At 35.6% G+C, this 25,279-nt stretch overlaps 4 protein-coding genes across 7 annotated transcripts in view; 2 read left to right on the forward strand and 2 right to left on the reverse strand.

Moving 5' to 3' along the window:
• Nucleotides 1-1,488: 1,488 nt before the first annotated feature.
• LOC145965523 (prohormone-2) lies at nt 1,489-17,519 on the reverse strand. Its single transcript, XM_083089165.1, is given in 13 exon segments — nt 1,489-3,939; nt 4,059-4,300; nt 4,428-4,510; nt 4,601-4,708; nt 8,001-8,231; nt 8,433-8,562; nt 8,648-8,743; nt 8,871-8,988; nt 11,050-11,205; nt 11,207-11,575; nt 14,575-14,779; nt 16,671-16,878; nt 17,419-17,519. Coding segments are annotated over 10 exon segments (1,398 nt in total). The 5' UTR covers nt 11,360-11,575; nt 14,575-14,779; nt 16,671-16,878; nt 17,419-17,519; the 3' UTR covers nt 1,489-3,858.
• A 204-nt stretch (nt 17,520-17,723) lies between these two features.
• On the forward strand, nt 17,724-19,126 carry Hou (GID complex subunit 8 homolog protein Houki). Its single transcript, XM_083089174.1, has 3 exons — nt 17,724-18,218; nt 18,302-18,696; nt 18,761-19,126. The coding sequence occupies exons 1-3, from the start codon at nt 18,095-18,097 to the stop codon at nt 18,932-18,934; spliced, it is 693 nt and encodes a 230-aa protein (XP_082945300.1). The 5' UTR covers nt 17,724-18,094; the 3' UTR covers nt 18,935-19,126.
• Nucleotides 19,127-19,275: 149 nt separating this feature from the next.
• LOC145965525 (nucleoporin Nup35-like) lies at nt 19,276-21,078 on the reverse strand. Its single transcript, XM_083089167.1, has 3 exons — nt 20,903-21,078; nt 20,566-20,676; nt 19,276-20,488 (listed from the first exon to the last, which is right to left on the reverse strand). Exons 2-3 carry the CDS (start codon nt 20,674-20,676, stop codon nt 19,637-19,639), a joined length of 963 nt encoding a protein of 320 aa, XP_082945293.1. The 5' UTR covers nt 20,903-21,078; the 3' UTR covers nt 19,276-19,636.
• The window catches only part of LOC145965529 (uncharacterized), a 43,276-nt gene continuing 38,985 nt past the window's right edge, over nt 20,989-25,279 (forward strand). For 3 of the 4 annotated variants that reach the window (XR_014436751.1, XR_014436750.1, XR_014436753.1), the window contains exons 1-3: nt 20,989-21,131; nt 21,218-21,505; nt 21,933-23,282. The gene's annotated coding sequence lies outside the window, so the exon portion shown is untranslated. The remainder of the gene's footprint in view (nt 21,132-21,217; nt 21,506-21,932; nt 23,283-25,279) is intronic. The other variant, XR_014436752.1, reaches the window with a different exon arrangement.

Raw genomic sequence — 25,279 nt, forward strand, 5'->3', positions numbered from 1 at the left:
GAGAGTTTTGTACTCGGTATACATAGAATTTCTCTTGCTTTTGTTAAGTGAAGTTTTATCGTGCAACAATATAGTGCTGTGATATTTTGAGCAACGATTAGAGCAATGACAGTCAGAAATAATCGAGAAAATGTAAATTGTAGATTTCAAGTGCTTGTGTTGGCTAACAATTATTTTCCTTCTTCGTTTGTGAAAGAAGGCTGTCATGTCATTTATATGTATTATCGCCCATAACGAAAGAAAAAGAAATTGCCACTGTGACATTAGTGAAATTTCTTGTGGTTTGTGGATTTTCAAAGAGAGAGAGAGAAAGAGAGAAGAGCAATTAAAGTCGCGAATTAACTTTATAAACGCATTATTCGAAATTTTTGTTTATAAATGAAAAGTAGTTGTGTCGTCTACAACATATCGAGTACAAAATTGTGCATCTGAAACGCAGCTAGTATCGCAGAGGGAGAACTTTAAAGAGAAAAAGAAAGAAAAAGAAAACTGTAGAAATAAAAGACAGTGGTTTTGTTGTCTCGGGTAATATAAAATTTTTCAATCTTGTGTGCGGGTAGATCAAAGTGAGTTCTATCAGTGGTAATTCTTGATTTTCGATTTGCATCAGTGCTGTGCTGCTTTTGTCCTTTCCCGTCTCTTTCTTCCCATCCTTATCCGTACGGCGTGGATTTTGGATCTCGACCAAGTTTCCTTGCAACCTCTTTTGGTATCGCTTTGTAAAATTGTAAAATCTGTTTCAGAATCGGCCCAATGGAACGGAAGACCGATAACGTTCGCGGAGAAACGTCCGATTGCTGTATTAAGATTTGCAAAAATAAATTACAAAGACACGGTTATATATGAAATAATTATATGCTCGTCTTTCTTTCGCGGGTGTTTTGCACAACTCTTAAATTTACATCGCAATTTTTAACATGCTTTAATATATCTATCAATTTTCACTCTGGCGAAAAACCAAATTGCAAAACGTTCTTATATTCAACATAACCTATTCTAAACTGATCTATAACCTATATGGGATATTACACAAACGTTATCGGACGTGCAAACGTAATTATGCACTAATTATACGATTGATTCTTTCTCCACGTTAAATATTGATTTTGACAGCTCGAGATAGAGAATAATTCAAGTAGTTTGATATAACCTATCAGCAAAGGGAAGATATATAGTGATATTCAAAGGTGCGAATATACATATTTTTATACAAAAAATCTGTTGGTTTTATATAATTACAGTATCTCTCTACTTAATTAATTTTTCTTTTTATATTCTTTGAAACTTTAATATATATGTGTACATTCACTTTAAGCGTAGAAAGTGCAAGCAAGAACAGCTGCAGGCGTAAAGAAACAGCTGTAGCGTCACGTGGTCTTTTACGTACTTCAGCGCAAGTTTCAAATATTTTACAAGATTAAAATTAAACGGGAAATTTAAAAATATATTTTCTTGTTATAAAAAGTTTGAAAAATCGTTTATCTTATAAAAAAAAAAGAATCTCGTACAATAATTATACCACATATAAAAAGCATGTGTGTGTGTGCTAGAAATACTTTATATTTTTCGAAAAAGAAGATGTGTAAACGATATCTTTATTTTAGACATTTTATTGGACAGTGTATATTATTTTGAGTTTTCACAATTTTTCATAGATGAAATTAATTATCGCTAAATCTCCGTGATTAAAAAATAATTGAAGCTTATCTCTTTATTTGAAAAAAAAGATCACTTTCGTTAAACCTTAATAATAACAATATAATATCGGCGTGCACTCTATTAATAACGGGAAGAGACGCAGAACGTGTAAATTGGGAAATTACGCGTGTGGAGAATAAATTATGCGGCATGCTCTGCTGCCTTTTCTGTGATACGTAACAAAAATACACACTTTCGGCCAACTTGCTTTAAACATCGATTGTGCGAGATTATTTGTCGAGAAGAGTAAAGCTATAATATATAATTGGCTGATTCTTTTTTATTTATATAATATATAATTTACCGCTCCTGTGTCCGTGTAACATTAATTGCACATAACGAATCCTGAATATTTCTGACGAAACTCCTTAATCTAAAAATCTAGTTATGCTGAACGATAAAATGTACAGAAGGAAATTATGAATGATTTCTCGTCGTAATCGAATATTCTATTATCCTTATAATGTGCTCTCCAGTCTTACAAGAGTATATTTCCAGTCTATCTTTTACTTCGGAGCATTGTAATTAGCAGAGAGAAATAGCATAATATTTTAATTAGCCACACATATATCTAATATTAAAAAGTTGCGAATGAAAAAATCAAACTTTTATCGAAAACAAGTCGATTCCACATAATTCGAAAAAAAATCATAAATGGAAAATATGGGAAACTCCGCAATTAATTAAAAATCGACGAGGAATAAAAGTAAGTATACTGTATATATCGTTTGTAAAGACGTGTGTGTAACGGATTTAACTATGTTAATTATATAGAGATGTTCAGTCTCCTCGGAGTGTTGAATATGGAAGGCCGTGTTTGGTTCGAAGAAAATCTTACGAGAACTCCTTCGATATATTACGCTCACAAAATTCAAACGCTTTCCCTGCTTTCCAGAAATACGAATATTAATGAAGAATATGACAAAATGACGACGGTTCGCGGTTAGATTAGTTTGCACTTCTTCTCAGTTAACAATGCAAATATAATACAATAATTTTTGACACTCTGCATTTGGCGCAGCCATCAAGAATTTATGGAGAAATTTTAACTATAACGCGTTTCTTACATTTCCGTCGTAGATATATATATATGTAGTACTGAAGTAAAATTTATCTCGCGCAGTATGAACTTTTTTCGATTTTTTCTTCCTCCTTTTATACATATACACTGAACATTTCTCGCCTTCGTTTTCTTCATTTCTCCGATTTCTCTCATCTTATTCATTCAGTTTTCCTAATAGACGAATAGACCTACATCTAATCTCATGCTAATTCATGAACGCGCACGCGCGAAACTATATCGCTTCATATACACATATATATGTATATATATATATATATATATATATATTTTTTTTTTATCAGTCACAAAGTCGTCGAAACCAAGCCTGAGGGTAATTTGATTCGATACTACGATTGTTTAATGATCAGTCGTAGCGTCATTACGAGCGCATTGCTCGTATTACACGCAAAAGGAGCTTAAAATCGTAACATTACCATTAAGCGAGTTAAGAGCGACAAGAGCGCGCTAAAGCTTTTTAAATCATTTTTTAATAATTTTTTAATCATCATTGCGATCAAACTAATTGCAAGAGTTGAATAAAGTTAATTGAATTCTCGAATTTGCGTTATAACGTTTATATAACACAAGATATTTCGGATTGAGTCACGGACGACTCTGATATGTTTTGCATATTGTCTCCTAGAATTTGTACTAAATAAATTTTGTCGCCGTAAAATTTCCATCGCGAGTAGAGAAGTACTTTAGATATTAATTGTTATATTTTGCATTTATTTCGAGATATTTCGATAAAAGAGTTCAAAAAGGAAAAATTTGTTCTTTATGAATCATCTCTCAGTTCTTCAACGCGGCTCTTGCGACTCGAGAAGCCTCTCTCTCTCTCTCTCTTTCTCTCTCTCTTTCTGTTTCTCTGAGCACCATTTTTCTTAAAACGAATAAATCCGCCATTGCATCTGTTTCTTTTTCCTCCCTGTGAAAAAAAGGGAGAATAGTTGAGGAGAAGAGACAGCGAGGGCCGTTCGTCCAAAGAGTATCAGCCCTCTCCGGAAACATCAATTGTTGATTTTTCCTTTTTCGATAGAATTTTTGTCTGAGGACTCGCACGCAGTGCCTCTAGACAACTCCACATCGCAGATTATTTAATAGACAATGCGATGGGGATATTGATAACTACGCTGGGAGCTTAATTGCAATTGAGCCGTAGAGTACGGATCGTAGTTCTGAAAAAAAGGAACATTATATATACGTTTTGCATATATAACTTTCATCTTTCAATTGCGTAAATTTTCCATTATAATCAATAATCTTTTAAAAACCAAAACTATCAAGTCTAACTCACCTGCGTTCGCTTTTTAGATACTATGAATCTCTTCTCATGAGGATAGTAGGCACGCTGAGGGTAAACGAAATCGTACTGCGAATTACCATATTGAGGACCTCCGTATTGAGCGGTACCTTCGTACTGTTGATCCAACTGATCGTAATAGTTGGGTGGATGGGTTCGGACTATTCCGATGTCGGAGGGCGATAACGTGTCGTAGTGTCGAGAGGGATATACCGGCGCGTCTAGCCATGGAAGAGCTAAAAGAAAATCTTGATAAAAATAGGAAACATGTTTAGTAAGGAAGTTATTACATCATTCTTTTTATTTGAATATATACGTTAGTGTTTTAAAATCATATGAAATAAAAAAGTTGTCAAAACAAACCATTTCTAGTGCCTTCCTCGTCAAGAAAACCATTGTCATCTATCATATTCTCATATTCCTCTTTAGCATAGTTGCGCCAGTTTCTGTTTATGGGATAAAAATGGGATCGATATAAAACGCGTATGTATTTATAGAAAGTAATGTTAAAAAAGAATGCGTATTCATCTTCTTACCCGTTACGTCGTTCATTTTCCCACAGTGATAGAAGGGTCAATACATCGTCAGGATCAATGTCCAAGGGTAATTCTCGTTTGAATCGCGGTTCCTGGTAGAACGGAACGCTGAAAATTTAAATAAGATGTTTCTGTTGCTAGCATAATATCCCAGCAAATATGATTTGCAAGAATTTGAAATTAGGAATCTAAAAATAATTCTCTGATATCATAAATATGTAACTTGATAGTTAAACGTTTAAAATCTTAACAGCTCTTAATTGCAGATGTTGTACATTGCAATTGTATTAAACATGTCAAAGAGGAACGACGATTTAATGGAGAACGATTACAAAAACTGTCGTTCTTTTTCCGCAATTGTGTACGCTCACATCAATACCTCGAGCAATCTCGTTTCGGAATCGCTTCGTGGATTCATTATTCTCGCTTTGTCCGCGCAACGTCTATATTTCAAGATTGATCGATGCTTATCCGTGACGCAAAACGACCGACGACGATCGCCGACAACTTGTCCCTATATCGGGCGCAATATTGTTCTCCGACACGAACGCCGTTTTATCTCGCCGTCGCGAACTATTCTTTGTAAACGCGATAGATGCATTCAAACCTCTTGTGCCCGACACAATAGCGAATATGCGGACAATACACGCCTTGATCGCGCGAAACACGAGTGGCAACAATTGTCGCCTCCTGATAGTTATATCACATCTGCAGCGGGATAGAATAATCGATACGACGCCTGGCAGGGTCTAATGCTATCAGCTGATTGGTTGGCCATGGGCCAAAAGCTCGTAGAATATTTTCATTCATCGCTTCGGTGTTTATCAACACGTAGTAAGAATTCGTATTCTTAGCGCCGTCAAGACTCGGCTGATTACACGCTTGGTTTTACTACTGCAATGTACAATCTCTGCGCGTACGTTCATATATATGTGGCTTTGTATCTTGGAATTTTTATCACAAATAATAAAAAATTATATAATAGTTAGTCTTATATTTCGCGAGAAAAATGTGTATCAATCAGTATAAAATTAATAAAAATATAAAGGAAATAGAATGAAAGTCTTCTCTCTTATGTTAAACGAAGACGAGGCTTTCTATCTTCTTAATATTTATAATTATTAGAGTATGTACTATGTACGTTTATAATTTTTATAATCTATTAATTTATTTTTTATTACATTGTTATTCTCTCTATCGAGATGATTTGCGCTCTCGAGGAAATACTTTCATGTCAATTCTCGAACAAGGATGCGCGCGCGAGGCTATTATTCAATATATCGGCGAATTATTAATTCAGCGAATTATATCACTGAAAAAAAATCAGCGGAAAGCCATTGTGTACGTAGCCGGAAGTATTGTCGATAAACTCGTGGAGCTCGCTCGTCAGCTGATTGGTTGGAGATACGCCAAACAATCAAGCTCTGACCTACTTTCGCCTTCCCGGCTCCATTCAGCTTTTCGTGGGTCCACTCCCGCAGACACTCCACCACCACCACCACCAACCACCAACCACCACTACCATCACCTGCGTCACGCATATCGAGCGATTCGTGCACTGCACCAAATTCTCCTTCGTGTGTGTGATTGTGTGTGTGTATGCGTTTACCTCCGTATGCGCGTATATGTATATCGCCTAAATCTTTATCCGTTTTTGTATTTTATTGCACGCTATATAGAATTATCTCCCTTTACAAGAATACGGTCCAAAAAGCCGAGAATGCGACATGGGTAGTTAATTCACGGGAACAATAGATCTTTTTTGTTTTAACCCGAAATGTCCGATTTTTTCATTCTAGTTACAACTTTTCGACCACTCTGTTTAGCCAAAATATTGAAAACTGTGAAGAGCATTTCACAAATTAATTGAATATTGCGATTTTTTTGCGCTCAAATTTTTCTTTGGAAAATCTTAATAGGAAAGATTTAATCTGGTAATATATTCGGAATAAATCATAACACGATTATTAATTGTAAATGAGAGTTACTTCAGAAAGATAACAACATCAAATTTATCACGGTTTTTAACGCTTTGCAGCAACATGTTTTCTTATGAAAATATATTCAAAGTGCTCTTAGCTCGAGTACTTTTATTATTATAACATTGCTGGTCTAAGGATAACGCGTTATATAATAGAGCATAATGGAAACGGTATGCGCGCGGTTATCGCGTTATAAGAATTTCATCGAGGAAAAATTAATCGTTCCCGACGAGGCGACCTGTGACATTTGTGACGGTCAGGCCGTGTGCATTCTTGTACATTTTTCGTGTAAAAATAACAATGGCGACGGCTAACTTTACAGCGATAATAATGTCCGCGCTCGATGAAAGTCTCGTGTGTGTGTTTAATTTTAAACACGCCGGCCTAAGGCAATTCCGTGCGAAACGCGCGCGCCCACCCTTTTACAACTTTGATATCGAGCGTTCGTGTTCACGCGATTTTCTGAAATTAGATTCACCTCTCGATAAATCCGCGCTGCACTTTCCGAGAAGGCGTATTTTTATCTCGCGACCACGCACGATAATTCAATCAAATTCGTCGTTAAATCGTTTCAAGTAGCATATCAAGAATAATTAAGATCACATCAATTAATTCGTATCTTCTAATCGTATCGAGGATAGTTTTTGTTCTTCAAGAAACGAATACCAATCGATTGTATCGATCGGTTCGCCGAGATCATATGTAAGCGCAAAATGCGCAAGAGGATTTCATTTGATCATCATTTCGAAGGGCACCAATCGTACGCTACTGATACGTTCTCCGATGACGACAGCCTCTCTCTGCAAGTGGTTCGATATGACTTCGGTTGTCAAGTCGACCGCCGCCGTCCCTACGCCAGGGGGCAACGCCCTCATGAGCCCTCTCATCCCCCATTCAGAAGAAATGCCGGAGGAAAAGAGGGATGCTTGGTGGGCGGAAAGGGTGGAAAGGGCGCGCATAACCACCGCCGTTGCTGCCGCCGAGTCGATCCATTCTTTACGTGAAGAGTCCCTCTTGTTCCGAATTCAACTGCATGCTCAACTCCACGATATTAAAGACGCCCAAGCGTCGTTTATTGCGATTTAGAATATTAAAAAATAAAGAAATTGCATATTTTTTATTTCATAAAATTTATTTCGTGTCCTCGATTTCCAACATTTCATCATAATTCTCGATGATCTAATGTAGTTGTTTTAATACGAGTATTAATTGATTTGCGCAAATCATTCACCAAACGAATAATTTCTTACTTCGTCAAATAAAAATGGCAATAAGTGAAACAGTTATAAGACTCGTCTTCTATATCTCTTTCAAGAAGATTTCGTTACCTACCGCACTCTAATAGCGGTTGCCCCGGAGCTATCGATCACGTCGGTTATCGATTTCGGAATTAGGAGAAGTAGGACGCGGCCACTTACCTTCTCTTAACTTGAGCCTGCACCGGTTGCTGGGTAGGTACGAGAGGTAGTCTCGTTTTATAGTTGTACGTCTGGCTGGTCGGAGGCTGCAACGTCGTAATGCTCGGCTGTGCGGTGGACTTTTCTGATCTCTTGCGCCGATCCTCACCCGTGTAGTATCGAGAATATGGTGGCACATCCCATACGCGCGGTCCATTCTCCTCGACCTCATTCAAAAGGACTTTATCGTAGCTGGAATACAAGTATTACACTCGTTACGTTGATGAATTGTTGGTCGATTAAAAATTTAAAGAGAGAGAGAGAAATTAATGTAATACAAGTTATTTATAAATTATTAAAATGTAAAAAAAATTGATTTCGTTTATCGATTAAATCGTGACTTGATTCGATATATTTCAATTTGAATTTTCTACACAAGAATCAGAAACTTACTCGTAATTCTTTTCGTATGGCGAATACGTCTGCTCGTACATGGAGTTGCTAGGCGAATTGGGCTGAGATGGTTTATCATCCTCGGCGAGAGCCGCTTTTAAGCCTCCCAGTCCCGAAGAAGCAAGAGTTCCTAAGCGCATAAAAATGTCTTTCAGAATAGTCATACAATCATATCTCGGATTGTGGCAGTCTTTTATTTATAGTAATGCACCCACGTTTTTCTGCACTCGACGTGAAAGAGTCACTGGCAGCAGCGTTAACTTGTCGATTCTGCTGATTGCCAAACATTAGCATCTCCTGTGTTCGTTTCGCTAAAGTGACATAGCGCATTATTAAGGAGAAACGGAAACTAATGAAAAGTGAAAGATTGAAATCGAGAGAACGATTTCTAGTACATTTTCAATGAGAAATGTGAGGATTAATTTCTTCGGATCTTACATTTTGGTTTCATGGCTTGATCCGCTTTCTTCACGTCCTCGATCAAGCTCGTGGGCAAGCATATACCTATCGAGACTAGCGAGAACAGTAGCAGCAACCACGCCCAGTTGTACGTCATCTGCGACAGAGTTGCGGAATTTTTATTAATGCCGATGCGTTCGCGTGATTATTTTAAAGATAAAAATACTCGCGATACTCTCTTTTTTTTTTCTCTTTTTGTATATAAAAATATTGAAGATATACTCTAGAACGGGATCATTGTATAAATGAAAATCAAATATCATGTGATGCGGAATGCCGAGAGTCTATTTCCACGTGTGTAAAAGATTGAGCGAGGACAATAAGGGCGCTCGATAAGGGCTTGCTTATGTTTGCGGTTATATAAAAATATTATATTATACAGGAGAAGCGATATTCTGTAATCAATAAAACGATACAATTTTTTCAAGTATGACGCCATCGTTTCATCTGACGACTTCATAATCGACGCGGTTTAGTTTCTTCGACTATGACGTACTACCGCATGACGTACAAGCGCAAGAGTTTGCAGCTGCTACGTCACATGTGTGTAACTTGATCAAATGCTTTTTATCGAACTTGGTTTTATCGTGTGTCAATGCAGTTCTACGTACGTAAAGGAATTTTCCACTAGAAATTAATAAGTATCCTAAAATAATGACCTTGGAAACGCAATAATCTTTAATCGATATCTTTGAAACTTTATTGAATTATTCGCAATTGAAGAGCTCGAGTTTGTCATGCATCGATATGTAACTTTATTAGAGTCATTAGATATCATAGAAATTTCATATTGCAACATTTCCGCTTGTTGCACGATCGAATTACGTTTTAATTGCTCTCAATTGGCCTCTCATTAATGAATTACGGAGACTTAGTAAGTTAACACGCGTAATTACGTGAACTCTAACAGTGATGCTGGAAATGGCTGGTAAAGAGCTAGCGAGCGCAATAACGAAATGTCAAAGTTCAAAATTGCGTACAGAAACGATATATACATATATATTTACGCGACTGCGTATTTACAGTACTCTGTGCGACAAGTTCGCTTATTGTATCTCGCGCAGTTTCATGTAGCAAATGGCTCAGGTTACGCAATACAAAATACAGAAAATTTAATCGGATTTGCAGTTATAAAAAATATATAAAGCTAAAAAAAATACATGTTACACCTCTGACATTTTAGAGATTTTGCAATAAACTTTCGTAATGTAAATGTCATTTCATTTATGTTTCATGTATATTCATGTTATGAAACATACGTGCTAATAAAACATACATATTAAAATTGCACTCATTAAATATTAAAAAAATATTAAAATATTCTTCTCTTTGAGCGCGTGCCACGCGATTTTTAATGTTTAAATTGAAATAACATTATGAAACATTCAAAAAAATTACCGCGAGAATTAATCGCTTTCACGATAATTTCATTATGTTGAAGTGTCGCATTAAACAATCAACGAATTAAACGCTTGGGAATTACGCTCCCGATATTGACATTTGTCCGAAATAAACGGTAAAGTTTGATAATTAAAGCGACCTGTGCAGTAACGTCAAACCGGATATAGTAGACCTAGAAATCGTACACTTGTTGCGTCTACAAATACTATAGTCATTTATCAGTATACGAGCGTATATGAGCTTACACGGCTAGGGGCGAGTCGCTTAATTAAAAATGTATTTCATTGAATGAGAATTTCATTGACAAGTCTGCGTGCGATAAATGTTTTCTTTTCTCCACTTTAATCGCCTTATTAATTGTTAATTAGTCTTCATTATAACGATAATGGATGAAAAGCACCATTATTTCAAAGAGATATAGACAGAAGAATAAAATTACATTTAATTCCGAGAATCAGCGGGTTCTTTTAAATCTATCAGAACATAAAGATATATGAGTATTATTCAAATATTTAATAGTATTTAATAAAATAAAAATTTTAATTTATAGTTGCGCAACTACCTGTATGAATACGCTAAAAGCAGCGCAAAAGCGGACGATATAGAACGCGTTTATAATTACGTATGTATATCGCGAGTCGTTTGAATTCAGGATTCGGTTTTATTTCCGGATAATTTTTGGATTGGAAATGGATCGGTTGAAATTGAGAATAAAAAAGAGAAACACACGAAACAATGACAGGATAATCTCATTTACCTTGCGAGATGTGACGATCGCTAATTTACCCTATGCTCGTCTTCTTTTTCGCTGATCCTTCGGTTGGCACCAGCTGGAGAACGGGTACGTCCTAACGGATTCGCCGGCTCGGGGTGGAATGAATGTCGGGGCTCGGCAGGACGAGTAGAAAAGCGGGTACGGTACGGTCGATCAACCAACCCCCACCTTGGTGAACGAGCATTCCCCATCTCTCGACTCGCGGTGGTGAGCACCCTACGACGACGCTGTTGGCTGTGCGCGCGCTGCGTTTCCTCGCACACGACATCCAGATATATGTGTACGTGTACATCTCCGTGTGAGTGTACACACACGATCCTATCGTGATATAAGAGAGACGTCTGCCCACGCGATGACCCAACTGCGTCTTCTCGACGGATCCCGGTTCCCTACGTGGCGTTCTAAGGATCGTTTGCGTGGGGATTATGTTGTTATTTTGCCGTCGAAAGCCTGTCAGCCGATGTTATCCAAGGTGTGAAGTTTACGGTTGCTGTCATCGGTTTAGTAACTGTAGCATGAAGATGAAATCTGCATCAATCACATATATCGAGAATATAATGGCTTTAAATCTTGAAAAGATTCAAAGATTAATTAATATCTTTTCATATCAAGATATTGTTACAGCGTTTGTGATATTGATGAATTCTGTGCGCAAAGAATGCCCGTTTTTTTTATAAAGTAATAAATCGCTCTGCTATAATTTGATATTTCTGTAACCTGAGTGGTATTTTTCTTTGATGAAAGGGCATAGGTCCATTTACGCTTCCTTGCCAGCCCTTGAATGAAATTCAACACGGCCACTTAACAAACACGGTTTCTCTTCTTGAAAGAACGGAGCTTTCATCTTGGCGCAAAATTGAAAAGAAATCGCACAAAAATATGCGTTTATGTGTATTATATTAAAATATTTTTCTATAACTTCTTTTCTATTTATATAATTTTTTTTCTATAAATTTATAAAGGTGAATTTTCTCATAAAAATAATCTCTTGTATTTGTGCTGTTAATAACGTTAAATAAAAGAAAATTGTTAAAAGAAAAGCGTTCTATTATTGTGTATGAAACGTAGTGTAGAAGCCCGGAGATTCTTGGAGGAATTAATAGAAAGTTGGAGCACACCACATATCGCGGACATAGCAACCCACTGCGTCACATATCGGCTATGATGACGTTATCTACTCGTTTTTAATTTTAATGTGACTGTTACGCAAACGTCATAGGGGTAGTTTTCTTTGGCATTTGAAATAGTGACGTATAAGTCACGATTCTATGGTCTATGATAATAATACATGTACTTAGAGGAAGAGTAGAGACATATATATTTTCAGCTGGGATATTATCTATCTTCTCAATCTATCTTCATTTATCAAACATTTACTTTTATATCGCATTATGTTTGGATAAATTTAGGAAAAAGAGAAAAAAATACTAACATTGCGATTAAAAAGGGAAAATATAGTAATAAAAAAATTAATAAAACACAAGTAATAGTGAAACGAATACAAATTTAGGAAAAAAATAGAATAAAAGTAGACGCAAAAAAAAAAATTTGAAGCAATATTTCTACATTTTAGAATTTTTTCCAACTTAAAAAATGCGATAACGAAAGTATAAATCTATCGAATCCTTATTCCTTTTATCACTATTATAGTCTACATATATCTTAATATGTGGTGTGTATGTAATATATTATTTTAATATGTTAACAAATTTCTATCTACTCGTGAAAAAATTGTGAAATTATACAAAAAAAAAAAATATATATATATATACACACACACACAATATAAATATAATATAATATATATACTATATAAATAAATATAAATAAATATATATACAATATATAAATATATAAACAAGTTTAAAAGGTATGTTATTTTTCCTTCTCAATCTCTTCATCCGAAGATACTTATTCAAGATTTATATGAATACATGTATCTCAAGATTTACGTAAATTATTATACATAACGTCAAAATGGATTATGTCTTGTGAGATATAAGATGTTCAGATTTGAAGTAAAAATCTCCAACGACGATCTCGCGGCGAAGTGAGCACAGCCTAGTGCCATACATTACGCCGTAAGAGAGAAGAGAGATTCTCTGGCCTTCATCCCTTCGTTCCGTATTCATCCCCAATCACCTAGCTTCAGCTCCCACAACAGGCCGCACGCCTACGCGAGAACGTTACGCGCCCACGCGTGATTTCCCTTTCCTTCCACCTCCCTAGCCGAGAATGGCGACGGGGGGCATATTTTCTTTTCGCAGATCGACATGCCTACATCAGGTATTAGAATTTCATGTGCTTAACAACAGTTATGAACACGAAAATAATAAGAATGATAAATATTTTTTCGATAATATATTATTACGAATTTTTGTTTTATATTTTGTTTTTAAACTCAAGATATAATGAGAAAAGATAGAATATATATAGTAAAATGTAATTTTTTCTTCATTTTGAAAAGAAGAGTGAAAACTTTTATTTTTACCTTGGATTTGCTATATGCAAATATATTTTTTCTGAGCGATTTTGAAACTGTGATTAAGAAATTGTATATGATTCTTATAAAGAGTCAATACGTGACTATAGAAATCTCTGTTTAGTAGAAGAAATATCTCTAAATAAGAGCGACTCTTGGAATACATCCAAAACTCTTGGGAGTGACGTCGCTGCACTTAAAGTAATATCACGTCTGATAACATCAACGGATGAGCACTCGCGTAGCTGTGAAGGGACTCTTGACGGGCGAAACGAAAAATGACATGAAGGCTATAAATGTAGATTATTTTTGCGCATGTTGTATGAATAGCGTTTACGTTGAGATAATATTTATTTTAATAATACACGTTATATTCGCGCTATTTTATATATCATTTTGATTTCGATAACTAAATTCGTCCGCTTAAAATAATTCATTTTGGATTATTTATAAATTCGCGACACAGAATTCAAAACAGTATTCTATTTATAATTTTATGTGACATACTTTCCGTATATACATTTCGATTCTTCAATTTTTTTGATTTTATATGACATTACAAAATTATAAATAAAACGATTTCTAAAGCGAAAGAACTTTTATATCTAACAGTATTTATCAAACGACAGTGCAAAGCAGCATCAAAAAACTAAATCAAGTGTAAAAGCTGCGTATTGAATCGATCAAACGCCCTCGCGGACATCTCGCTAAAATTAAAATTGCCGCCGGATTCGCAAGCTCATCGATCGAATCATCGACGTAAACGACAGGTGCGATGAATACAAATGACTGGCGATTATTTTCATCCATATCTCCGATATGAAAGTACGCAATCATGTCGATTTCTCGTGCGACGTCAATCGGAAAAGAAACGTTCCCGGACTCGACATCTTGGTATAACAAGGAAGTAGTCGTTTGATTGGACTGGTCCTACTTTCGCGAGGCGAGTCGTCGCTCTCTACTTCACCACCTTAAGCTGCGACGTCTCTCCCGGTGCATCCGCCCTCGCAACGTAATTGACCTACTTTTGTTAGCGTCGTCGTCGCTGTCGTTATCATAAGCCGCTGCAGCACGCTTGCGCAAATTGGTATTGCGCGAGTACATAACATGAGATGGACAAGTGCAGCCGGCGCTTCCGGCAAATTACGGGAGTCCGCGCCGAGCGTTTCAATCGTGGAAAAATAGAGATCCATGTTTACTCCGATCCTCTCTCTCTCTCTCTCTCTCGATCTGTAATCAAACAGGAGAATATTATCCTGGGGTCGAGTGGAAAAAATTCACATTCCTAGTTCTCTGAACAAAATTTCCAGCAAATGGTTAGAAAAGATTCTTCAAAGAATTATAGCTAAAATCACAAAATGTTATTCCTATAAATATTACGAGATGAATTGAATAATTGAACAATTCTAATCAATGAATGACTCCAGCCAGAATAGAGATTGAGAACTTGACACGAAAGGGGCTGCGCCGAATACCAGAAATAAAAGTCTCGCGAAAACTTTTCTATCTTTTTAATTAAATTTTAGATAATGAATTTAGATAGTGAAGTGCATTTGTTATTACTTGGAAATTTAATTAAATTTGTGCCAACTATCAAGGCGACGAGACTCTCTCTAAATATTTTCTGCGCTTTTCTTCAAAAGTAATTAAATTTGCTGACTACAAAGAAACAGAATTCTACTTTTTTTACGTCTCTCTTCATTTACGATGTACATAGTACTCTCGTAGCAACTTTAATCCAAAAGCATAATGAGCTTCCTTTCTTCTTTTCTCTCTCGCGTATAAATGATGCGCCTAAAGTATCTTATCGTACCATTCGCCCGCAATAATTTACGAGCTACGTTACTTTTGCATTCACGTCGACTTGTTTTTTCTTTGTGGTGGAAATAGCAGTGATTTATTCGTGATACGTTATCGTTTATAATTCAAATCGCAAACAACTTGGTAAAATAGAAATCGTTGTCGATGAAAAAAAAGATTAAACATAAATTTATTGCAAGAATACCAAAAAAGAATACTAAGTATATCAAATTATAACATCTTGGAAAGAGAAATTATAAAAAATATACAATACTCCGGATAATCTTTCACTTTAATTTTAAAGGGAATATTCTTTTTTTGTTTCAATTGTTGTAACGCGAGCAAAATTTTTCTATTCAGAAATCTCTCTTATCTCTTTTTTATTTATTACATCACTCTCTGTCTCATCTGGCTCGCACGAGGCCGACAAAGTCGACTAAAGAGCAAGTGATAAAATTGGAAAAAAAGAAAATAGATAGCATGTGATATTGGCCAAGTTTCCGGTTTGCCCACGTCTTTTCCATAGACTTTGCGAGTTTTTCATCTCCGTTGGATCAGACTGGCTAGCTGAGTATAATCGCGAGGATTTCGTAAAATCGCGTAAGTCTTGGTTGAGTATCGGCGTCCTCCCCCCGTAGGCCGGGCTCCCATTGACGTCAGTCTTTGAGCCTGCCGAGTGGCGAATCCCCGTGGCATGGCCGGTCAAAGAGAGAGGGATAATGGAGGGGCGGACGTTCGCGTTCTCTTCTCCCCTCTTGATGGGGTGAGAGTACAGTGACGTCATACGACCCGCGTCTCGTGCCCCTTCGAAATCTATTTACTCGCATTATCTACCAGCAGATTAAAGAGCGCTTGTTGTGATGTCGATGGCATGTGTCATAAGTCGAACAACACGTGTATGTTATTTTATGACACTTGATGGACTCGATCGAACGTAGCGCCGAAGATAGACTGTGGCTAAAAGTTCCGATAAATACGCTATAATCGAGAATTAAAATAACGAGCGATATCCTTACTTTACCTAATAAAATAAAAATAAATAAATTATTAGAATGATGTATAATACATCAAGAACAAGATAAATCTCGCAAATAACTCAAATTGTAGGAAGAAAATATCTTTTCTGTTGAAAAATTTTTTAATAATTAAAGCAGGAGAGAGGAACAGATTTGATATTAATCATTTGATTTACTAATTTTTTTTCTACATTATAATAGAATTGTATACATTTTCCGGATAATCATATTATAAAAATTTATACAGGGTTTAGTCACATTGGGAGAAAAACAATTTACGATAGTATACATATTTATACACTTACGTTTATAAGTTAGAGGTATAATCCCGAGGGTGAAATTAGTTGATACATTTGCGAATTAGAAGCGTAATCGAGCTATTCTTTTAATAACCGATGTGACATCGGGTTTTCGCTGTATACGACCCTGTACAACGTGAAATGTAATGAGTTCGTGGAAGAGGGATGGTCCCGAAGGAATGGATCGATGTTCCCGCTGCGTAGTAAAGGACGCCTGTTGATATGAAACAGGAGCGGTTTCATTCATGAAAATGGCAAAACGAAAAGCGTTCGCGCTTCGCGGACGCTTCGACGTTATTTCGATGCAAATGCAATTTTTATCGGAACTCTCCTGCCGGAATACAAAATTTGCGTGCATACTTCACTTTCAACCTCTGCGTATCATATTTCCCAGAAGAGGTGTATACCTTTATACATATCGCGTCTCGGTTTTTCTTTAATCTTTGGTAGGAAATTTAGGCGCGAAATCGACACTGCGTGATAAAGAGAAACGTATGCATGCATGTAGAAGATAGAAGAGAAACCGACTCTTTTTGACTATATCATTGTTTCATTTTTTATCTTAGATACTAAAACGTGTACATTTAATTTAAACAATGAACCTCTTAATTTTCAAAATTTTTCACGCAATATATAAAGTGCGATTACTCAATTAATAAGATTAATTAATAGTTATTCCTTGTTTCAACATGAATGTCTGTCATCTATTATCTTACATCTAACGTGTAATAATTATTTATTTATATCCTTTTACCTTAAGCTCACTCGTACGTGATTCGTGTTCGCGAAAGAGAAAAATTCGTTAATCGTATATTAAACGTCCTCTCTTGGCGAACCCTGCGACTAAAACAAAAGAAAAAGGTAGAATGTAAACCTACACTGGCAAACGAATCGACCAATCCCGATCGAGTATTCTTGGTTGGAAATTTCCAGAACGCTCAACTCTGGATCTGTTCTTTTTAGCTGCACTGTTGCACTAGTGCAATAAGTTAGAAAGAGACAAACACTTTTTTTCACTCTAATTGCATTAGTGCAGTAGTGCAGCTAAAAAGAACAGACCCCTGATTGATCGGTCATTCGCCATCTGATTCGTTGTTTACTCTTTCTTCATTTATTCTAAGGTCTCAATTTTGCTCCAATTTTCTTATTAAGGACGTTATATTGTTTCGAATATCTTTGCGTCGTAAAGTCACTTTTACTCCGACAAATATTCCGTCTACGTTTTTCATTGTGTCAACTTTTTTTTAAATAAAACAGGATTACCAAAAACTGTGCTTGAGAAAAGTGACAATTTCTTTTGTTTTGATTGAGTTTTCGCGTTTCGAATCAGCTGTTGCGAGCTCGAGGATTTTGTGGTACTGGAGGGAATAATAATGTTATAAATATTTTTATACAATTTGAGATTTATCGAGCCAAATTTTCAAACGATAATGAGCTTACCGGAGAAAGGAGACGACAACTTACTTAAGGACGAGTGGGTGGTGAAGCTGGAGGAAAGCGCCTATATGCAAAAACTGTCAATGAATAACCTAATCATGAATTATCTAGTGACAGGTGGGCAACCTTAGTCTCTCTCTATCTTTCTTGATTTTAGTTTTGTAAATAATTTGTTTGGATAAATAAATGTTTTCTTACAGAAGGATTCAAGGAAGCTGCTGAAAAGTTCCAACAGGAATCAGGAGTAGGTCCAACGGTAGAATTGAGTTCTTTGGATGAAAGGATTCGTATTCGAGATGCCATACAAAATGGTCGTATTCAAGAAGCTACAAATTTGGTGAACCAACTGCATCCTGAATTATTGGATAACGATAGATATCTGTACTTTCACCTGCAACAGTTGCATCTAATTGAATTGATACGCACTGGTAGAGTCGAGGAAGCATTGCAGTTTGCTCAAGATCAACTCAGCGAAGCTGGAGAATCAGATGATAATATATTATGCGAGCTAGAACGTACCCTGGCATTGTTAGCTTTTGATGAACCGCATAAGAGTCCTTTCAGTGATCTTTTACATCCAACACACAGACAAAAAGTAAACTAAATTTTATTTTACTAAATTAATTTTATATATTAATTTTTAATTTTTCTTATCCTAGATTGCAAGCGAGTTGAATGCTGCTATATTAAAAATGGAGCACAGGGAATCAACTAGCCCTCGGCTGAGTAATCTGTTAAAGATGATATTGTGGGCTCAAGATGAATTGGATAAGAAAAAAGTGAAATATGCTAAAATGACTGATTTAGGTAGTGCTACGATTGAACAAAAATAATTCTTAGTAGTAGACAAACTGAGATAACTCAGTTTTATTTATAAATAAGATAAATATTCAAAGTTCATGTATTTCTGTGTAAATTTTGTTTATATTTTGTATAAAATTATATCTATATTTTAATTTTGAAAACAATTTAGAGGATAGAATTATTAATGTATTAATTATAAAATATATAAGATGTAATAATGATTACTACATTATTATTCATATTGCTTTAAGAAATAAGAATTATTATTGTAATTTTATTATTTATTTTTTTGAAATTTAACATTAATATAAAATGGAAAAACTGATGAGTATCTTTTCAAATTTTTTATAGAATTAACAACATTATCTAATAGTAATATGATATCAAAAAAAGACATTTAATCTCATATATTAATTTACATCTCTGACTCTTGTATAATTATAAAGTATGTACACAAATGCAATATAATACAGATTGTAGTAATGTATTTTTTAAAAAAGTAATATTATATTCATCATCATAGAGAGATCATAATGATTTTTAAAGTTATCAAAAAGTTTATTCTAAAGATAATGAATCATCAACAATTTGATATACTTGAGTTAAAATTTTTTTTGTAGAAGTTAAGGTATCTTTTATAATTCTTTCTTTTGAATAATTTTGTATATACCTCGTAGTATTAAAATTCAGAAAGAGAGTATATTTATCAAATTACCAAAAGGAAGAAAAAATTACCAACCAAACATATATTCCATTGCTCTGGAAACTAGACCAGTTGATTTTTGTGGAACATTCTCGGGTGTTTGTGCAGTTTGAGGACTGAAATGCTGGTTATAACCCGCTGCCAGAGATCTTAACTTTCGTCGTTTCATAGTGGGTGATGCATTAAACGAAGATCGTTCGATTCTGCCTACCGAAAGTGATCTTATGCTTCCATTCAGTTTACTACGATTTTCTTTATCCGAACAACCTAGAACAACGCCCTCATCTGTACACGGTATGACACCAATCATAATCGAGCCGGAAACGATACTGCCATTGCATGTGAGAGCTCTTTGTGCTTCCTGCTCCGATGCACATTTCAAGTGTATCCAATTGCTTTGAGGTTGCGGAGGTGGATGTTTATCCACTATGCGAACTCTACTAGAGATATGAGACAGAACAGCATTGATATCAGCAGGCAAGAAACCAAAGACGGTTACCCATTGCAGCAAACTCTGTGATTCGCTCGTATTAAAATTTATCGGACTGTCTGGAAATAGCAGTGGACTGTTTATCGTATCCATCATAAGTCTGGGCTGATTTGCAAGTGTAGGCATAGCAGATGAAATTGTAGTCGACACATATGGCGATGACACCTGTGAGACTTCCAAGCTATCAAACAATCCACGCGTCGGTGGTCCTCCAGTATGATTCTTTGTACTCATCTGTGGTGTGCTGGGAGTTGTAGCATTCCCAAATACCGCCTTTTGACGATTAGATCGATAGTCTGGAGTTCCATAAGAACTTGCCGATATTAGACTGGAATTGATATTCAAATGGCGTGGATTATCTTGAGGACTCATTACGTTGATCTTTGTTGGCTAAAAATTAAAAAAAACAATCATCAGCAAATGCAGGAATTATATTTTTTAAATTTAATAAGAAATTATATTCTAACAGTGTTTGTGTCACCCAAAAGGAAACTTGGTAAATATGCCGAAGAAGCTCCTGGAGTACCAGGACTTTGGATAGGACTACTCATTGGTGACCCCAGAGTCATAGGCTCCATCTAATGAAATAATAATTTTTAGATAATGGATAATTTAAAAATTAATAATATTAATTTAAAATCCTCATCTTCATTCTAAAAAAAAAAGTTAGGATATGATTGTCAATTTAAATAAAATAGAGCAAAATCACTTTGAAAATATACATTTTTAGGTTATTGTATCAGTAATATCTTAAATAATTAAACTTAAAATATATCTCGATTGTTTTATATTGAAATTACTTACGTTATTAAAAATTTTTTGTTTCCTAAAGCGTTATGATAAATAACAATTAATATATAGTATACTGTCTTATTATCTAGAAAACATTAAAAAAACGCGTTCGTCATGTGAGATAACCCTAGATTGCGTTTGAAATCAGAGAGAAACCTGAAAGCGGCCATCTTGCTTTAACGGACATATTGAGAAAGTGAACATGGACAATACTCGGTAACACAAGTAGAAAATGGCTCGAGTAATTTTCAGTTATATATTTATTTCATTATCTAATATAAGGATGTAATAGGATAATGATCTTAATGAAAATGCTTTATGTTTTAGGTTCAAATTTACGAGCTAGACTTAGCATTGAATATGGGAAATTTGTAACGAGAAATGACCGAAAGAATGGCAAGTTTATTGCTAGAAAACAAAAGACCAATGTCGCTTATTAACATTTTACCACGAGAAGAGTCATTCGAAATACTATATTGATTAAATTGCGATAATTTATGCACGGACTTTTACGAAGATCTAGAATTTCGTTTTTCCTGAGGTTTTCCGGCAATAATTAACAGATTTGCAGGGGAACAGAATCACAAATTAGCTATTGCTAATGAAGTATGAGAGGTAGGATATAAAATAATAAATATATAAAATATATAATATATACATTTCTTTTAATTATTTTTCATAATAATCGATTTATTTATGAGAAAAGCAAATTAATTATAAATACAATTACAAAGTGAAAATATTAATCTTCAAAGAAACGAATAGATAAAATCTTCAATTAATTTAAAGTAAATTGATTTTGATAGAATTCGACGTCGTATATATGTATATAATTATACATTGTTTATTCTAAAAAAATAACATAACCCTAACAATGTGACAATTAAGTGATAGCAGTTTACATGCATAGATATTTGTACTTTCGTCGTATGTTTAGAACTTGTCTAGTTTTCGTATTTGCATGAAAAGATAATTTTTATAATATTAGAGAAATAAGTTAGTATATACGATGATAATGCTCCGAATATCTAGTCATATCTAGTGACTTTAGAACTAACTACTCGAGCCTCGAATCGCGCGATGCCGAGGTCACCCGAAGCGAGCCGAACGACGCCAAAGTTTCGCGGACAGATTCGAAGACTGTACATCGCGAGTATCATTGTCCGAGAAATAACGCGAAAGTGAGAATATCGTTACAAAATCGAGCCATCGACGACTTGGAATGGAAAAATATTCGTCTCTCCACATCGGGGAATCGTTAGATTCAACCTCGAGAGCTCGTCGCGACGTTATTCTTCGAAAATTCGCCGTCTATAAAAGACGAAGAGAGCACCTTGAAATGGCGTCAAGGCAGAACGCGACGCGCATGCGTGATGTGACGTCACCCGAAGCGAGCCGAACGACGCCAGTTTCGCGAACGGATTTGAAGACTGCGTATGTTGAGTCGTGTGGGAATTAATACGGAAAATCAAAATATCAGTGCAAAATCGAGTCATCGACGACGAGAGCTCATCGCGGCGTTATTCTTTGAAAATTCGCCGTTTATAAAAACAAAGAAGGCATCTTGAAATGGCGTCAAGGCAGAACGCGACGCGCATGCGTGATGTGACGTCACCCGACGCGAGCCGAACGACGCCGAAGTTTCGCGAGCGGATTTGAAGAGTGAGTACTGCGTATTCGTGTCGTGCGGGAATTAGTACGGAAAATCAAAGTATCAGTGCAAAATCGAGCGATCGACGACTTGGGACGGGAAAATATTCGTCCCTCTCCATCGGGGAATCGTTAGATTCAACCTCGAGAGCTCATCGCGACGTTATTCTTCGAAAATTCGCCGTCTATAAAAACGAAGGGAGCACCTTGAAATGGCGTCCAAGGCAGACGTGACGCGCACGATGTGACGTCACTCGACGCGAGCCGAACTACGCCGAAGTGACACTTTTGCCGACCGATTCGAAGAATGCGTCGATATGTGTGTACGCGAAAAGTGACGCGTAAAAGTGAAAATAACAGCGCAAAATCGAACAATCGACTGCGTCGAATGCGAAAATGTTATCGGTGTCCATTATTTCGTTAGCAATGTGTTAAATTTCGTCTCGCGAGCTATTCCTGAATGTGAAGGAGACGTTTTATATGTGTTGTTAGTGTTTCTCGTATGCGTATTCGAATCGAATCGAGAATGCCCGATAGTTTCCGGATAGTTTCGTCAATAAATTCGAAACGCGTATTATTGTGCAGGAAATAATGCGGAAAGTGATATCGGTGTGAAATTGTGTAATCGAACGAGGAATCCATTGTATCCTGCGCCAGTCGTGGAGACGACGAAAAAACTTATCCTGGAAATCTCCCTCTCAATGAAAGGTTAGGACGAGCAGATGGAAAATTATCAAAAAAAGTGAGTCATTATTTTATTTATACGTTTGTTTTGCTTGTATTTTCTTTTTCTTGTATTTTAGATTGTCTATTTTCTCTTTTTTTCTTCAATATTAAAATTATATTATACATTCATCTCGCTTCAAATGCAAACATTTTTGGGGATTGCAAGCAAAACAAACAAATCTTATTTTCTATTCTGTTATTTAAAAATAAATATATGAAAACCTCTATCTCATTAAATTAATGTGCGGTATATTTAAATTAAATGAAAAAAGCTGTGTGATAAGAGAACTGTGCGAGAAACAAGAGAGGGGAAAAAAGAGTAGAAACAATATTTTTATAATATTAAAAAAAGGGAAGAATATTTTTATAATTATAATATATAATAATAATAATTTAAAAGAGATGTTGGAGCAGTAACGACACTCGACAGTGTTATAATAGTGAATAATTTTAATAACGATGAAAATTATGTACATATTTACAGGCATGTAAACACTTATTCTCGTAATATGACACGTATTATAAGGGCCTTAACGCACTACTTCGTATGAAACGCGTTTTGTTTCTACTCGATTAAACACAGCGTCTCGCGCGAATCGCGCGGATTCCAATTTCCTTAACACTTCAGCGCGCTTTATGCATGAAATCGCAATGCAAAATACATACATTTGAGTCTATATACGAAAAATATATCGAAAGGATATCTATCTTGAGCGTATCGAAATGCTTACGTTGACTCGGAAATAATAATACAGGTACGCGTAATGTACATTCGCGTTTCAATCCTGAAAAGAGCGAAGAACGTCTCGTAATTTATCGCGTTTAACGTTATCCCAAGCAGTAGTATAACGAGATTATTATAAAATAACAAGTATTATAGAATAATTTTTCATTACAACTGGAAAGAACGCTTTCTTCTCTCCTCTTTTGTTTTCTGTTTATAGAAAAATTAATAAGAAGGTCATAGCAAATTTAAATTAGGATTAATTTAATTTAGGATGCTTTCGAGAAAACTAATATTCTTTCCTTTTTTTATGTTTATACGATAGAAGAATTATGATGAAAAACCATCTTTATCGACCATCAGACTATCGGTAACTTGTTATTTCCTTCTCTATTGTTCAATTGACGAATAAACTTCGTTAGAATTATATCGGAAAATGATACGCGAGAAAGTCTGTCGTCTAAACATACGGAAAGCATTTTTATTGGATTATGTTCGATTTAAAACGGCATTCGACTCCGTCTGCTCTTTCCAGGTTAAATCACGCGGAATAAAAAAATGTTGCGGCATCAAAAAATCGCGAGTCTTCTTTTCCTTTAGATATGTGAGTCAATTTCTCTTTCTCTCTTTTCTCGTACATACAAGCTACGGATCTTTCCTACTTTACAAGGGAAGTACACCATTTGTCGCGTTGAAACGGCATTTCGTCAAACATTTGCGTCGCATATTTTGCTCCTGGGGAAAGCGAGAGGAAAAGAGGGGAACGATGCTCATATCGAGAGCACGTGTCATTTTTGCCTGTCGTGTATATTTTCTTCTCTTTTTTTTTTATCGATTATTCTCTCGCGGATGCGTTTCATAGGCTTCGCTATTCGCGTAATACACGAGTTTCAATCGCAATAACATTTTTCTTGTTATCTATATACATATTTTTTTTTCGTGTAAGGCAATAACATTAGCACCGCTTGGTGAACTCGTAGAAGCGCGGATTTTTTTAGTCGAAATATGCTACGGGATCGAGATATATTTAATTGATCATAATTGATGACTCATCGATCAGCGTCGACAATTGATAATGCGAAGATTGCGATGGTGATTTTTCGGTCTCTCTCTTTGTGATACTTTCATATACTTTCATACTTTGGTATTTATATACGTATATCGTATTTTCTTTGCCATTCTTGAGTTTATGCGACAAGCTTGCGATAAAATCAACTCGAGTTGATTGTACAACAACGAGTAAAATGACCTTAATAATGCTCGCTAGGTAGTCGTAATGTGCTAGACAT

This window comes from Camponotus vicinus, unplaced genomic scaffold (assembly GCF_025532165.1).
Source record: "Camponotus vicinus isolate PSW18456_S1 unplaced genomic scaffold, iyCamVici1.0 SCAF_14, whole genome shotgun sequence".
NCBI lineage: Eukaryota > Metazoa > Arthropoda > Insecta > Hymenoptera > Formicidae > Camponotus > Camponotus vicinus.